This window comes from Erinaceus europaeus, chromosome 5 (assembly GCF_950295315.1).
Source record: "Erinaceus europaeus chromosome 5, mEriEur2.1, whole genome shotgun sequence".
NCBI classification, from domain to species: domain Eukaryota; kingdom Metazoa; phylum Chordata; class Mammalia; order Eulipotyphla; family Erinaceidae; genus Erinaceus; species Erinaceus europaeus.
In genome coordinates this window covers 39,240,753-39,258,704 of record NC_080166.1, presented here as the reverse complement: position 1 = coordinate 39,258,704, position 17,952 = coordinate 39,240,753, and the positions used below count along the sequence as shown (strand labels likewise).

The 17,952-nt window shown below is 38.5% G+C and overlaps 1 protein-coding gene across 1 annotated transcript in view; it reads right to left on the bottom strand.

Moving 5' to 3' along the window:
* The window catches only part of SPEF2 (sperm flagellar 2), a 305,327-nt gene extending 287,712 nt beyond the window's left edge, over positions 1–17,615 (bottom strand). The window contains exons 1-2 of the mRNA XM_060191863.1: positions 17,374–17,615; positions 3,392–3,494 (exon numbers count right to left, since the gene is read on the bottom strand). Of these exons, the coding sequence (XP_060047846.1) occupies positions 3,392–3,494; positions 17,374–17,431 (161 nt within the window). The 5' untranslated portion in view covers positions 17,432–17,615. The remainder of the gene's footprint in view (positions 1–3,391; positions 3,495–17,373) is intronic.
* Between the last annotated feature and the right edge of the window lie 337 nt (positions 17,616–17,952).

The following is a 17,952-nucleotide window of genomic DNA, read 5'->3' as shown; positions in this document are numbered from 1 at the left end:
GGATCCAGGTTTGAGCCCCCGGTTCCCTACCTACAGGGGAGTCGTTTCACTGGTGGTCAAGCAGGTCTGCAGGTGTCTATCTTTCTCTCCCTCTCTGTCTTCCCCTCTTTTCTCCATTTCTCTCTGTCCTATCCAACAACAAACAATATCAACAATGGCAATAATAATAACAACAATGAGTCTACAACAACAAGGGCAACAAAAAGTGGGAAATAATGGCCTCCAGGAGCATTGGATTCATGGTGCAAGCACCGAGACCAGCAATAACCCTGGAGGGGAAAAAAAAAGATATGAACCAAGAGCCACTTGTCAGAACTTTGCCTGAGTTATACCCTTGAGCTACAGACTTAAGAAGCTTCACAAATGGGCATTCCGAAAGGAAACACTACTTCTTTTCGAATACCACAACAGCTTCCCTTCTTCTTGTTTATTCCACAATGTCTGTGGAATACAACATAAGGTTGTTTCTGTTGTGGTTCAGTCACTCACATGAGACCTCCAAATGACTTTTATGGACTGTTCAAAGTCCCCAGGAACAAGGAATTTCTTTTTGGTCATTTCAAATGTAAATTTCAAATTTTCAACCAATCAAAATGTGAGGGGCAGATCTGAGAAGTAAATTAGTAGAAGTTCATTTTTGTTGTAGATGCTCAACAAGTATTAACAGGACAATGAATAGTTGTTTTGAATACAGAGAAACCACTGGGATATCTTTACTCTGGAGATAGAGCATATGATGTAAATAATAATCTCTGGGGAAAATAAGGAATGCATTCTGGGAAAAGTCTGTTCCCTCTATGCTTAAATTTTTTTATTTGCCCAGGGAACTACCCCTCTCCCTTTGCCTACATGCAATGGAAAACATCTTACAGGTTAGTGAAAGCTACTTTCCTGGGCATGTCCATGTTCCTTTACTTTTCTTCCTATTAAAAAATCTGCTCAGTGTTCATCCTTTAAGGTCAAATAAAAGTTTTTGTAAACGAGAACTGTTTCAGAGCCAGGTACATTATCCTTAGAATATATAAATCCTTAGAATATATAAAGGAAAATAACTTAATGTTATAAGCAAAAAATACCTAGTATACTATATACATTTTAGAATAAAAAAAACGAAAATGTTAGATAAAACCCCCTTTGTCACAGTGTCAGGTAATGGCTCACCTAGCAGGGTAACAAATCATCACAGACAAAGACCTGGTTCAAGCCACCAGTCCTCACCTTCAAGGGGCATGCTTCAAGAGCAGTGGAACAGTTCTATGGATGTCTCTCTTCTCTGCCTCTTTACCCCTTCTTTGTCTCTAATCTCTATAAAAAAAAAAAAAAAAGGAGGGCCCTCCAAAAAATATGGTACACACCCCAGGTGATGTTTTGTACCATTTTATGCACATGTGCTATAAGATCACTACATGTTCCTCTACTGCACATGCATATCCCATCTCTTCATAAATATGCATGGCTTTCCTGGAATATTTCTAAATCTATACATACCACTAGGTCATCCTCATTGTACTGTATAAAACCAGACCCTTTCTTACTTTAATTGAAGCTTGCCAACAGACTTCCTAATTCAAATCATTTTTTAAATTTAATTTACTTTTTTTCCCCTTTTGTTGTCCTTGTTGTTTTATTGTTGTGGTAGATATTATTGTTACTGATGTCGTCGTTGTTGGATAGGACAGAGAGAAATGGAGAAAGGGAAGACAGAGAGGGAGGAGAAAGATAAGATACCTGCAGACCTGCTTCACTGCTTGTGAAGCGATCACCTTGCAGGTGGGGAGCTGGCGGCTCGAACAGGGATCCTTACACCGGTCCTTGTGCTTGGCATCATGTGTGCTTAACCCAATGAGCTACCGCCAGATCCCCACTCAAATCATCTTTTTTTCAGACATTCCCTTATTTTCTATCCAAATGAGAATTATTTGACAAATTTTAGGAATGAAAAGGTAAAATACAAAGGATATATAGGACAGTGAAAATACTATATATGATACTGTAATGGATGATACATGTAATTTGTACAGATATCTAAATCTATAGAATATATATATAGATATAGATATAGATATAGATATAGATATAGATATATAGATATATAGATATAACACCACAAGTGAATCTAGGTATAAAATCTACTTTAAATGGTAGCAATACATTGATAAGTTCATCAGTTATAACAAAGGCTCCACTCTAGGAGGTAGAAAGTGTTGGTAATAAAGTAGGCTATGAATATATATGGTCAGAGAGTTAATGGGGTATCTCTATATCCTCCTACAATCTTGATATAAATTTAAAACTACCTTTAAAAAAGTTTGGAGAAAATAGGTAAATTATGTGAACACTAATTCACCAATAAAATCATACAAAAGATTTAGACACATGAAAAGATGTTCAGCATCACTGGCCACTGGAAAAATACAAATCAAAATTATGTGGAAGGCTTTCACTAAGCACTGCAAGCGTGACTATCAATAGTGCTAGAACTGTACATATAGGCCATAAAACACAGCAATCTATTCTGGAATATACTTTTAAAGGAATACAAACATTCTTATGTAAAACCATGTTTATAGCAGCATTATTCATAATAGTCAATAACTGAGAAATGAAAACAATTTATGTGAAGGACCTGATGAATTGATAGACAGCATGCTGTATGTCCAATTGAAATATCAGGCAAATAAGTAGGAAAGACGAGGTAGTTATATATATTACACTATAGATGAATGCTGAAAATGTTAATCTAAGTGGAAGATGCCATTCACAAAATACTACAAGTTATATGGCTACACTGATAAGAAATATGCAGAAGATACAAACCCATAGAAACAGAAAATAAACTGATGGACACAAGGGACCAGGTGGTAATACTAGTGGTGACTATGAATATATTAAATACTTAAATATACCTTAAAGAACTGAAAGGTTCAGTTATGGTATGTGACCTATATTCTACTGTAGCTGATAAAATAAAAATAACTATAAACTATTTAGTGTTAGTTAAGTTCTATTATATATGTTCTTACAACAAAAAAGGAAATACTAATCAACTGAGCAAAATATACTTTATCATTTATTCTCTGAAAATAAATCAGAAACAATTTACAAACTCAAAGTAATGCTCTAAAATTGAAAGAACACAAAAGATAAATGGGTCCCATCTAGGGATGAGATGTTTCTGCACCCTCATAACTTTCTCCCCTTTGGACTCAAGACTCAATGAAACCTGTAAATGTAAGGAAGTAACAATTTTCATCCTGGTGCTTACTTTAGCTGGTTTAGGTATGGAAGGAATTTTATTGTGACTGATAATTTCTTTTTGTTAAGTCTGAAGGTTATGCTAAATGTCAAAGGAACTGACCTTTTTAAAAGTAAAGAAAATTATCTCACCAACCTGCTTTCTGAAAATTCAGAAAAATCATCCTGAAGATCAAACTTGTGTAGAACTTCTCCAATCAGGTAGCCATTTGAAAATGCCTTTGCAAATGATTTGGGAGCTGCATTTTAAAACAAAGAGATTACAAATAATTTTAATGCTGCATAAATAGCTTATTTGCACTATGTATATATAGAATAAAGTTTTATATTTCTAAAATATTTATTCATACTATGAGCGAGAGTTAGGCCAGAGGGCTGGCCCAACATATCAAATTAGGGGTCAAACCTCGGGACCCATGCATGCAAGCCCTGCATGCTGAGTCACTTCCCCAATCACAAAACTACACAATTTAACTTAAACTCAAAATGACATGAAATTATCTCTAAAAATATCATTTTATAACTATCAACATAGACATTTGGAGAATTATCTTAAAGACTAAAGAGAGTGTATGAAAATTGCTTAGCACCAAACCTGACACATAGTAAACATAATAAGTGCTTCAGAAGAACTATGTTGGGGAGTCGGGCTGTAGCGCAGCGGGTTAAGCGCAGGTGGCGCAGGTGGCGCAAAGCACAAGGACCGGCATAAGGATCCCGGTTCAAACCCCGGCTCCCCACCTGCAGGGGAGTCCCTTCACAGGCGGTGAAGCAGGTCTGCAGGTGTCTATCTTTCTCTCCTCCTCTCTGTCTTCCCCAAGGGAATAAATAAATTAAATAAATATTAAAAAAGAACTATGTTAAATAGGAGATAATTTATTTAAAATATTACTTAGCTTGGTTCATTTGTGTTTATTTTACAAAATAAAGGAGACATTATTTATTTAGTATTTCCAGAAGTTACACAAAAACCAGCAGATACAATAGATTTAAGTTTCCTAGGACAAATTTACCCTTTCTTAAATTATCTTACAATCTTCAAGAGATTTTCTTTTTTTCTTTTTCTATTTTTTTAAATTTTTAAACTTTAATTTATTTTACTTGATAAGAGTGAAATTGACAAGGGGAGGTAGCAAGGGAGAGAGAGAGAAGGAGAGGGCGAGAGAGAGAGAGACAGACACTTGCAGCCCTGCTTCATCACTTGGGAAACTTTTCCCCTGCAGGTGGGGACCAGGGACTTGAACCTGGGTCCTTGTGCAGAGCGACCCATGCACTTAAGCAGGGGCGCCACTACCTGGGCCCCCCTTTTTTTTTCTTTTTACTATCAAAAAGGGCTTTATTCTGGCACTCTAAGGCAAGGTTCGAGGGTCCAGAGATTGGGGGGGGGGGGTGAAGTTACTCCCAAGGTCAGGGGAGGGAGATTCTTTTTTTTTTATTTTTTTTTTTTATAAAAAGGAAACACTGACAAAACCATAGGATAAGAGTGGTACAACTCCACACAATTCCTACCATCAAAATTCTGTATCCAATCCCCTCCACTTATAGCTTTCCTATTTTTTATCCCTCTGGGAGTATGGACCCAAGGTCATTGTGGAATGCAGAAGGTGGAAGGTTTGGCTTCTGTAACTGCTTCCCCGCTGAACATGGGCGTTGACAGGTTGATCCATATACTCCCAGCCTCTCTCTCTCTTTCCCTAGTGGGGTGGGGCTCTGGGAGAAATGGGGCTCCAGGACACATTGGTGGGGTTGTCTGTCCAGGGAAGTCTGGTTGGCCTCATGCTAGTAGCATCTGGAACCTAGTGTCTGAAATGAGAGTTAACATATAAAGCCAAACAAATTGTTGACTAATCATGAACCTAAAGGCTGGAATAGTACAGATGAAGAGTTGTTGGGTCCTCCATTTTGTAGATAGCTAGTAGGCCTATTTTAGTTATATTCCAAAGAGCCCATGACTATATTAGTTTTGTTTTTGTTTTCCATGTCATCTGATATGCAGGTGGATACAAATTATTGTCTAGGGAGATGATGTCATAGCTGTAAAAATGGCCAGAAAGCTGGATCAGGTAGCTCCCAAATAAGGGAAAGTTGTATAAATATTGTTGACTATAAAGCCCATCAATTTGATCTGATCTGGGGCCCAAAAGCTGAATAAGGGCTTTATATGTTAACTCTTTTTTCAGCTACCAGGTGCAGATGCTATCATGATGACAACCAGACTTCCCTGGGCAGACGATCCCACCATGTGTCCTGGAGCCCTGCTTCCCCAGAACTTTGCCACACTAGGGAAAAAGAGAGACAGGCTGGGAGTATGGATTGACCTGTCGATGCCCATGTTCAGCAGGGAAGCAATTACAGAAGACAGACCTTTCACCTTCTGCATCCCACAATGACCTTGAGTCCATACTCCCAAAGGCTTAAAGAATAGGAAAGTTATCAAGGCAGGGGATGGGGAATGAAGTTCTGGTGGTGGAATTATGTGGAATTGTACCCCTCTTATTTTATGATCTTGTCAGTGTTTCCATTTTATAAATAAAAATTTTAAAAAATGAATCCCATATAATCCTGATAAAGATAAGAAAGAGGATGCTACAATATTGAGCAAACATTACCATCCTTTTCAAGACAGAGGAAAAGGATGAACTTTAGGTTATTGTTCTTTTGTGTTCATTTTTTTTAAACTGCTGTTTATAAAAAGGAAATACTAACAAAAACCATAGGATAAGAGGGATACAACTCCACACAATTCTCACCACCAGAACTCCATATCCCATCCCCTCCCCTGATACTTTTCTATTCTTTAACCCTATGGGAGTTAGAATAAGAAAGCTATCAAGGCAGGGGATGGGATACGGAGTTCTGGTGGTGGAACTGTGCGGAATTATACCCTTCATACCCTATGGTCTTATTGGTGTCTCCTTTTTATAAATAAAAAAGTTTAAAAATAAATGAAAGCTATTATAAAATAAAATATGTACTTCGATAATATCTGTTGAAACTAGAACTTAAAAGACTTTCTGCTGCTGTTTGGCACGTAAAGGATTATAACTTTAACATTAAAAGGGGCTTTGGCTATGGCACGTAAAAGATTCACTGCAGGATGCTGGGAATGGGTTTAAATAATTAAAAGGCAAATTATCTAGGTACTTTAAAATAAGCATTTATCAGCTGGAACTGAGAACATACTAGTCCAGAAAGTATGTGAGTCAGTTATCAGGAGTTCATCCCTAGTTTCATTGTTGCAGTCAGCAGCAAATCTAGAGGGTCCTGGGAAGCCTTAGCTGGGGGACTCACTGCATCCCACAGAAAGCGCCAAGAAATCAGGGGTAATAGTCAGCCAGGTCATGAGAAAGGTAACTAGTAAGGTTAAAATTTACTTGTGACATCCAGTTCCCAGGAATAGAGCCATCTTTGGTGCCATCATCCTATCCTGAAACCTGAATCCCAAGTCCCATGCCAGTGGCTTCCCGGCACCACCTCCTCCCCAGGATCCAGTCACAACCATTACGGCTGGACTTCCAGGTACTTGAAAGTTCTGGGCCAGGAGGTGGCATAAGTTAAATTACAGTGCATAAGGTCCCAGGTTCAAGCCCCTGTTCCCCGCCTGTGAGGAGGAAAGCTTCACAAATGGTGAAGCAGGACTGCAGGTGTCTCTCTGTCTCTCTCCCACTCTATCTTCCCCACTCCTCTCAATTTCTGTCTCTGTCTAATAATAAATAAATAAATAAATAAAAAGAAAGTTCCATCAGGCTGACACCATCTCCAGCCAATTATGTTACACAACAAATATCCAGATAAAAAAGAGATAAATTTTGAGTTAGCAGCTAGAGTCCACTGTTTACTTACCTACCACAATCTTCCTGCATATCCTAAAGAAAAAATAATCTGTAAAAATATTTTATTTAATTTCCTTATACACCAAAGAATTAAATGTCTCAGATTCTTTTTCCAATCTAAAAGCATATGATCATATAATATGATAGATGTAATATGATGTGGCCTTGGACTAATAAAAGATCACCATAGAGGGTCAGATGGTAGTGCAGCAGCGGGTTAAGCACACATGGTGCAAAGCACAAGTACTGACTTAAGGATCCCAGTTCTAGCTCCAGGCTCCGCACCTATAGGGGAGTCGCTTCACTGGTGGTGAAGCAGGTCTTCCGGTGTCTATCTTTCTTTCCCCTTGTCTTCCCCTCCTCTCTCCATTTCTCTCTGTCCTATCCAACAACAATGACAGCAATGACAACAACAATAATTTACAGCAACAACAATGATAAACAACAAGGGCAACAAAAAGGAAAAAAAAAAATAGCCTCCAGGAGCAGTGGATTAGTACTATAGGCACTGAGCCCCAGAGATTACCCTGGAGACAAAAAAAAAAAAAAAAAAAAACCCACAAAGAAAAAAGATCACAATACATTACAAAAACATTACATATAAATAAATACACAATAAGCTATATGTTCTTTAACTCATAAAAAAAAAGTCTAGACAGAAGACCTAAACAGCAAAGGTATAGTCACTGTACACAAGGATCCTAATACAGTATTATTCTAAAATTAGAGACAAATCATTGATAATATCATTCTCTGAAACAAAAGATACTAAATTTTAATATAAAAAGATAAAAGTATCTACCTCTAGAAATTAATTTATTTAAAAATCACTATTACCAAAGGACATTGAATATCACTTAAAAGTCACAATAATTTATGTCATTTTTTTATCTATTATGTTATCTATCATTTTTTAATTAAATAGCATCATTCAGAAAAAAGAATTCAAGCTCCCAGTCTCCACCTGCAGAGATGAAGCTTCATGAGCAGTGTTGCAGGTTTCTCTCACTCTCTCTTTCTCTGTTTCACCCTCAATCAAAAATAATGAAAACAGGGAAAATATCTGCAGGAAGTGATGGAACTGTGCACGTACAGAGAGACACAAAAAACTGGTGGCAAAGGGGAAGGAAAAAGGAGGAGAGGGAAAGTGAAGAGAGAGGATCCAGGAAGACATGCTGTAATGAAAAAAAATATATAAAATAATTTCAGAGGTTTCCATAAGTAGTAGTAACAATTATTTTGAACAATATGGTTTCCACAAGCATTGAGCTTGGAGGGTGGGATTTAACTTCACTAATCTACCATAACATGTTCTGATATTACCTAATCTAATCTCTTACCAATAACTAAATGGATATTACTCCTAGAGCAGAAATGTAAAACATCTACAATATTAGCTTTATTTGAGGGTTCCTTTGGTAATATCTAACTTATGATTGTCAATAAACAAGATGATCTATAACTTTGGTCTTCTGCATATATCACCACACTTAGATGATATATTATATGTAATTGTTAGTATCACCTTTTTCCTCATGATAAACAGGTATCTGGACTTATACAATGAACAGAATGCAACTTCAGTTAAATATAAAACAAGTACAAAGAACTTTCTTAAAGATATATAATAGAGTTTCTGAAATCATGAAGTGCCCAGGAAGACCTCAAGATGAACAAATCCATAAGGCCTAATCTAAAATAACACTTTGGCCTCACATATACTTTCACATAATAAGCAATTATTTACTGTCAGTTATGTGACAGGAACTAAAGTAGGCATTATTCTAAAGTGAGAGGCAATAAGAAAATCATGAAATAATATTTATGGAAACTCTAGATCTAGTAAAGATATTAGGTATTAAGATAAATGTCTTCTACCTTACATTCCATTCTTTCTTACAAAATACATAGCAACTATTCTTCTCCGGGTTCAAAATTGGAACCTAGAGATTATTTTTTCTCTAATTACAACAAATCAAGTTGTAGAAATACTTAATTTTTCTCAAGTCTAGTTTCTCCATTATTGCATATCTTTTACCATTTGTAAGACAACTGAAATAAGCAAAATGTATAAGCCAATCTAATTTTCAAATATGACCCAAGGAACATTTACTATCTGATATGTACAGCAAACAAAGTTTGAATTTCTAAAGAAAATTCAGAGATGAAATTCTGGTGTTCATTACTTCTTATGATTAATTTATATGATATTTGCTAAAATAATAAAATAAAAGAAAGTATGCTCAATTTGAAAATAAAATAGTTCTTAAATGAACTTATAGCAAACTTTCACTAATATTATTCTGTTTGTTTAGTTTTTCATTATAAAAGCCACTACTTAAATTTCAGGTGTGAAATTTGAGTAACTTTGTGTGTGTGTGTGTATGTGTGTGTGTGTGTTTAATATTTTGTTTTAATGAGCAAGATAGAGAGTAAGGAAGATACAGATAGAGAAAGACCATATTACTATTTAGCTCTTGTTTACAGAGGTGGATTGAACCTAGGACCATGGAAGTTCATGCTTAAACTCTTGCATAATCATGTTTTCTTTCTTTCTTTTTTTTTTTACATTTATTTATTCCCTTTTGTTGTCCTTGTTGTTTTTATTGTTGCAGTTATTATTATTGTTGTCATTGTTGTTGGATAGGACAGAGAGAAATGGAGAAAGGAGGGGAAGACAGAGAGGGGTAGAGACAGATAGACACCTGCAGACCTGCTTCACCGCCTGTGAAGCGACTCCCCTGCAGGTGGGGAGCCAGGGATCGAACTGGGATCCTTAACACTGGTCCTTGCGCTTTGCACCACCTGTGCTTAACCCGCTGCACTACCGCCTGACTCTCATAATCATGTTTTCTATGCACTGTTTGTATTCTAAGACATTTCATTAACAAGTATATGTAAGTATCATCTTCCAGGAGAACTGATCTAGTTGAATTTAGCTCACTGTCAGTTCTTAGTTTTGGTAACATGGATATGAATCTAACTAAGTGTCTGGAGATACTCAGGAACCACATTATATGTATGTTTATATGTGTGGGTGGGTGCTGATTACAATGAAGAATGGTGGATTATAGGAATTCATTTTCTTTACTGCTGATATTCAGGGTACCAGAGGAAATACTAAATTCAATGTAATATGTTTCTGGCAAATTGACTTCTGCCATTCAGAACAATCCAAAAATCAATTCAGCTTTTAACTTCCTTGCCAATGATCACTATTCAGTCTTTTTGAGGCAGCTGATGCAGTCACTTAGTATTCTTGTTCTGTTTTCCTTTTCTTAGTATGTAACATGTAGACTGAACCACTTCTTTTTTTTTTGATAAGGTATAATTATTTATTCATTTATCAATGGGAGGTAGTAAGGAAAAGAGAGAGAGACATAGGGAAAGAGCAAGAGGATCACTGTGGCACATGCAATGCTAGAAATATAATCCAGGACCTCATGCCTGAAGTCAGGCACCAGCTCCTAACTGCAGTACTGAACTACTTCTAAAAAAAAACACTGTTAAATTTATGTTTGCCACTTAACCATAGGAATTAGATCATGCCAATAAGAAGTTACATCATGCCTGGATAGTTAAATTTACTTATGTGATTTCCAATTGAACAATAATCCTAATAAAGGAGCTTAAATAAATATATCTGGAAGAGCTGACAAGTTATTTTGTAATTTGTTCCCTCAGTATAAACTCTGATATATAATATGTACTTTAGAGTATAAATCAACTACCCAATATAAAATTTTAGTTCTAGGACCTTTTAGAAGTATATTTCTGAACAAACTACTAAACTGCTCATCTGTACAACTGGGACAATATCTATTATGGGTTTGTTCAAGGTTTAAATTGTTGGTATGTTTCTAATTCTACTTCTAAAAACCTTTTCTGTTTCATTTGGTTTAAATCCCCTCTGCTTAACACTGCATTCTATTTACATAACCACTGTTAACAAGCACCACCCTCCCTCCAGGGCATTGGTGGTTCAGTGATATAATTCTTGCCTGCTCTGCCCCCTTTCCTTGTCATACCCTGATTTTCACCAGTCACTTTTCTCTCCACCCTCTCTGCGTTGCATCCTGTTCCCACCCTACTGGGCTAATATATTTATAAGGACAAGATTGTTTGTAGTTTTTAGTTTAGCTTAGCTTGGTATAGATTGCACTGCGTCCTGCATGAATAAAGAGATACTGCGTACAACCCAGCCATGAGTCCTGGGTCGTCTGTTACCCGCCTGTGAAGCCAGCCCGTCGAAAACAACATAATAGCGCCTACAACGTGGGACCGGACCTGTGCAACTCCCAGGTAAGTGAAGACTTTGCCTACCTATGCACTATAGTCTTCTCTTCTACTTATGAAGAGGTTTGCCAAAGCCTCTACTGTTTCATCATGAGACTGTTACTCTGTCTCTGGAACATTTTGCTCTGGGCCACACTTTGTTTCCCTGACTGGAACTTTGGTTTCTTGTGACCCTAATCATAGAGTTTGGGAGATGCACGGAGATTTCTCCTTGGACTTTCTGGATTCCCTCGCCCATGTTTCCTGAGGAAAAGGACTATATTTTTATCCGGGCCACAATTTACTTCTTTATGACCATGATCGTAGACTTTGGGATATGCATGGGGATTTCCACTGAGACTTTCTGGACTTCTTCTCGCATGTTTCCCATGGAGAAGGACTACTCTAATTTGAGGAGCGTTCTCCAGTACCCTGACAGTCCCCAAAAATGGAGACACGTGGTTAGTTCTACTCTCCTGATTGGATTCTTTCTTCAATGGGAAGACGCTTTTAAAAATGGGTGCCTGAAGCAATACAGCAAGAATAGTCAGAAGCACCCTAAATGGAATTTTGAAGAGCTTGTTGGACTAGGACGCCCTCCGGAGACTCATGATACTACATGGTGAGATCTGTTTCGTAAGAGAGTGATTTGAATGACTGAAATTTTGCTTGACACTGACTTAAAAAAAAAAAAGCTGGGACACAGCCATGATTTCTAGAGACATCCAGAAACAATCCAAAAAATTGTTTTTTCCCTCCTTTGATTTCTTTTTTACATCTTGGCATAAATCTGAAACGTTTAATCCTGAAACGGTATGATTTATGGGTAGGGCAGATAGTGGAATTATTATGTTAATTATTCTCATGCCTGAGGCTTCTACCTGGTTCTTCTGTTTACCTTTCCACATTTTATTGAGTTTAAACTGTTTAAACAACCTTAAAATCATACTAGCAAGGACTTCCAATTATAATGGAGTTATCAATTGTAGTAAACTTCTAATCTGCTACAAGTTTTGTTTGACAAGTAAGTGAATTTCAGCTCTCAAGTCTTCACCTGAAAAAGCATCTACTCAAATGGAACTCCTGGAAATCCATTTGGATCCTGTTCTCTGACATTGCCCACAAGATGGAATGACTACAACACACCCCCGGAAACCAATGATGTGACCTGGCACGACCTGAAGAAACAGATTCAGACTCCAAAGATCACTCTCTACAGAAAAGCAGAATTCTGGTGGCCGACATTCCCCATCGAGACAGACATGCAGTGTTTCATCCCTTGGCATTTTCTTCTGTGGTCAGCTACTTTGGACTGACACCTCCATCAGACTTGCTGGTACACACTGCTGTGTTTCTCAAAGACTAACTTCAGCCAATTGCCTTGAGACTTTATAGACCATGTCTACTCGCCTGCAGGCTCTGTCCCCAGAGTCAGAAAACTCACGCTCCTTATTAGGTTATGCCCACAGAGGTAGGAAACGCCCTTTGAGGCAAGAGATGCCCCCAGAGGCATGAAGCACTCCCAGAGGCAAGAAATGCCCTTTCGCCTGCTAGACCTTGCCCTTTGAGGCAAGAAACGTTCCCCTTGGCATCACACTGGTTATTGCTGCTCACCTATTTTGTTTTCCATGTCTTATGCCAGTTCTTTTGAAAACGCCTGTACGATATAGGTTTCTGTTCACCCCACAATCATGATACTATGGCCATTAGTTAAAAAGAAAGGGGTAACTGTTGGTATGTTTCTAATTCTACTTCTAAAAACCTTTTCTGTTTCATTTGGTTTAAATCCCCACTGCTTAACACTGCATTCTATTTACATAACCACTGTTAACAAGCACCACCCTCCCTCCAGGGCATTGGTGGTTCAGTGATATAATTCTTGCCTGCTCCGCCCCTTCTCCTTGTCATACCCTGATTTTCACCAGTCACTTTTCTCTCCACCCTCTCTGCATTGCATCCTGTTCCCACCCTACTGGGCTAGTGTATTTATAAGGACACGATTGTTTGTAGTTTTTAGTTTAGCTTAGCTTGGTATAGATTGTGCTGCGTCCTGCATGAATAAAGAGATACTGCCTACAGCTCATGACCATGAGTCCCTGGTCGTCTGTTACCCGCCCATGAAGCCAGCCTGTTGAAAAAAACATTAAATGAGAAAGTCCTGCTAAATGGCACATGCCATAAATGCTTAAGTATTCAGTAAGGAATAACTTCATAGTCATTAAGTATTACTATTATTTCACTTATAAGCTTCATTTGAGAAAATACCTCTTCTACAATTCCTCAATAACTTACTCTTAAGATGTATACGAGTGTTTCAACTAAAAGGTTAAATTTTTTTTTTATTAACTTTATTTATTTATTGGATAGAGATGACCAGAAATCAAGAGGAGAGAGGGACAGAGACAGAGAGACACCTGAGCTCCTGCTTCACCACTCCTGAAGCTTTCCCCCTGCAGCTGGGGACCAGGGAGTTGAACCTGGGTCCTTGAGTACTGTAATGTGTGTGTGCTTAACCAGGCACACTACCACCCAGCCCCTTAAATTTCTTTTTATGCTAATTTTGTCATGTGAATATTTATCTTTTTATCGTTTATTTGTAGTATAATGATGAAATTAAAGGGTAACAAGAAAAAGTCATATAATTCCTATGTAGAAGGAAAATACAGAAATCTCCACTTTTTGACTAGAAACTGACATAGTGGTTTATATCCTTCCAGACCTTTCACAAACCACAACATTAGATTCATATATAAGTCAACAAGCCAATATATACATAAACATATTTTGACACAATTTTGTGCTCATGTAAAGAAACTGGTACAAAAGTGGAATTCTAGTAGTCACAATATGCTGCTACTCTCTTTTTCCTCTTGACAAAACTATATAACTATGCTTTAGGTCAAAATTATAGCAAATACTTCATTCCTTTGAAATGTAGCCAAATAACCCATGCTTGAATACTGAAATACCTACCAAATTTTTTTTATATTTATTTTATTTATTTATTCCCTTTTGTTGCCCTTATTGTTTTATTGTTGTAGTTATTATTGTTGTTGTTGTTGCTGGATAGGACAGAGAGAAATGGAGAGAAGAGGGGAAGACAGAGAGGAGGAGAGAAAGATAGACACCTGCAGACCTGCTTCACCGCCTTCACCGTGAAGAGACTAACCTGCAGGTGGGGAGCCGGGGTTTGAACCGGGATCCTTATGCTGGTCCTTGTGCTTTGCACCACCTGCGCTTAACCCGCTGCGCTACAGCCCGACTCCCAAAATTTTTAAGTAGTATCCAGTTAGAAAGGAAGATCCTTTCTAATTATTTTACTTTTCAACCATAACATTTATGTGGCAATTAATATCGTTGTATAGTATCCTTACACAATAGTTATTTTATATTCATCTGGCATGATATTAGTTTTCAAAAAGTGAGCTTTAACATGTACTATATCAAGTGCTATTCTAAATGCTTACATTTATAATCTCATTTGATCTTGATACAATTGGACATAGTATTACTACTTCTACTTTGACTTGCCCAATTTTCCTGCTTAGTAAGTGGTAGATAAACAATTTTAATTCAAACAATCTAGCTTCCAAATCCCTGTGTTAACACAGCTTTTACCAGAAACTTCCCCAACATTGTGCCCACTTCATTTATAGTTTTTAAATTTCATATGTTTGTTGGTTTATTTATTTATTTTATATAGAGACAGAGAAGAAGAGAGAGAAAAAGACCATAGCATCAAAGCTTTCTTTGATATGGTGGGGGCCAGTCTCAAACCTGTATTATACGCATAACAAAGCAGGGCACTATCTAGACTGAGCTACTTCATCAGACCCCTCATCAAAGCCTTCTATTTTATGGACTAGAATGGTTTCTAATAGTAATGTTCCAGGATTAGAGAGATCTTACCTTGTTTATTAGTAAACACAGGACAGTTTGAAAAGCCATTCACAATATGGAATTTGGTTATCTCAAGTTCTGTCTCCTTGCTTAGACCCCTCTTAAAAGGTGGAATAAGTGATGTGTGATTATATACTGACAGTGAATGGGATAGCAAGTGTTAATAGTGTTCACAGTTTCCAAATGTGATTCAGCAGAGCAGATACCTCAGACACTGGGAATTTTCTCAATCAGAATTACATTATTGAAATTCTTGTTTTAAAAGTTCCTAGTCTTTGGGAGTCGGGCTGTAGCGCAGCGGGTTAAGCGCAGGTGGTGCAAAGCACAGGGACCGGCATAAGGATCCCGGTTCGAGCCCCGGCTCCCCACCTGCAGGGGAGTCTCTTCACAGGCGGTGAAGCAGGTCTGCAGGTATCTATCTTTCTCTCCTCCTCTCTGTCTTCCCCTCCTCTCTCCATTTCTCTCTGTCCTATCCAACAATGACAACAACAATAATAACCACAACAATAAAAAAAAACAAGGGCAACAAAAGGGAATAAATAAATAAAATAAATATTAAAAAAAAAAGTTCCTAGTCTTTGTGGTCCAGGAGGTGGCTCAGAGTGGATTAAGCACTAGGCTCTCTAGCATGAGGTTCTGAGTTCATCCCTGGCAGCACATGTACCAGGGTGATGTCTGGTTCTTTCTCCTATCTTTCTCAGGGATAAATAAATTCTTAAAAAAAAAAAAATCCTAGTCTTCTTAACATCACAGAATGAAATGATTCTCTCTCCCCACCCCAAAACAAGAATTTCAAAGATAGACCAAAATTACTGTGGCATACTACTGTATGTTTCTTATTAATTTTATTTACTCTTCTCCAAAGTGTTTCAATATGCAAGAGTCCCGGGGGCTGGAGCAAAGGGTGTGGTTTTTAACAAGTAAAGGAAGTTAATTAAAACTTTAACTACTTTTTTTTCTGAAGGATATGCCTTAATGACATGATATTAAATTTTGGCTCCTATGGTGAAAAAGAGGAAAAAAAAAAAAACACTATTCTGTCAGCAAAACAATTTAGTAGAGAGACATAATGGAATCATTAAAAATCCTGGGAAAGAAGTTATTTAAATCCCCAGGGAGAGTGTGGGTGGTGGTTTGGCAGACAAAGAGTGGGGCTTAAGCCTTAAAAATGCAACTGGAGGTGTGCCAGTGTTAAGAGTTCTAATGCCGATAATACATGCTTTACCACTACAGAAACATTACCATTTCTGTGGATGATCTAGGGTTTGGTTGGCACTTCTGTCCCTCCAGTAGCAATATGCCATATATATGCTTCGAGGCTTCTGGGAAAACAGACTGAAATAATGTGAACTGAAAACTCTCTGCCTTAAGCAAAGCTGTATCAGCTGGGGGGAAACGAATTCCTGAAGTAACAACAGGAGGAAGCTGAGATGCAGTGCAGGTGCTGTGTTGGAATTACTTGGCAGTTATGGAAGTCTGACAGCAAGTGGTTGAGCTAATTGGCCTCTGTGGTTGTGAGATTCAAAAACTTTGGGCGGTGACTTCACAACAGGCATAAAATCAGCTTAGGAAATGTATGCTTTGGGCAAAAGTGAACAGTGTCAGGCAAGGCTAAAGTTTGTAAACGTCAAGCTATGCTATGTGTGCTTGGAGCTGTTTTATAACGCTGAGGGAACAGACTCTGAGAGAGGAGACTTTGTAACTTTTGTAGAGGCAGACATCTAGTAGTGAAGAAGTTAGTTTTAAAACTGCGTGTTCGACAGGTCTTCTTCTGTGGGTGTGAGAGGCGCGACGCCAGAGCCAGACATTAGTTCAGAAAGTTCCTCTGTGCGTAGGTGCAAGGGAGTCCTCCCTAAACATTTTAGAACCACACATTAGGTCAGAAACGCTACTGATCTAATGGGTCCTCCATAGAAAGCAGGGGTTGGGAGGTGCTCTGGACGTGAGTTGGAGAGTAACAAGGAGATGAGTGCGGAAATGCTCCCAACTCTCTGGCACTGAGGATCCAGCAGGGATCCCCCTGCCCAGCTCACTCCCTCCCGCCACCTTCCTTCAGTGCTCTGTGCTCCAGGATATCCGTCCCGCTCAACCCCCGCGTGTTGTCACTTACTCACGGTCTGGGACACCTTCAACTCCTGGTTAAGCCACTGGCACAGGATCTCTGACATGGCTCTGCCTGTGCCTCTGACCACAGCTGGCACTAGAAACACTAAAACCTGGCTGGCCTGGCCGCGTCCTCTGGTTGCCAGAGGCAACCCGTTGCTAAGGAATAATTGCCGCGCCGGAAACTAAGAGAAAGGCTAGGAGAAGAGGGACACCTGAGGCCGGTTTTGGCTGGCGATAAAACGTGACTTCGCCCCCTGTTGGTAAGTAGGAACTGGACCTGCGCAACGAGCACGCTCCCCTACCCGACCCCCTGCTGCGAATCCCCCCACCCCCAACACACACATCCGCCCCTTCTCCCGCATCAGAACTTGAACTGAAAGAGTCTCAGTTGAAAAAAACATCGCCCCCTCCTTTGTTCTTTTTTTTTTTTTCTTTTCCCTCCAGGGTTATTGCTGGGCTTGGTGCCTGCACCATGAATCCACCGCTTCTGGAGGCTATTTTTCCCCCCTTTTGTTGCAGCCTCGTTGTGGTTATTATTATTGCCATTGTTGATGTTGTTCGTTGTTGGATAGGACAGAGAGAA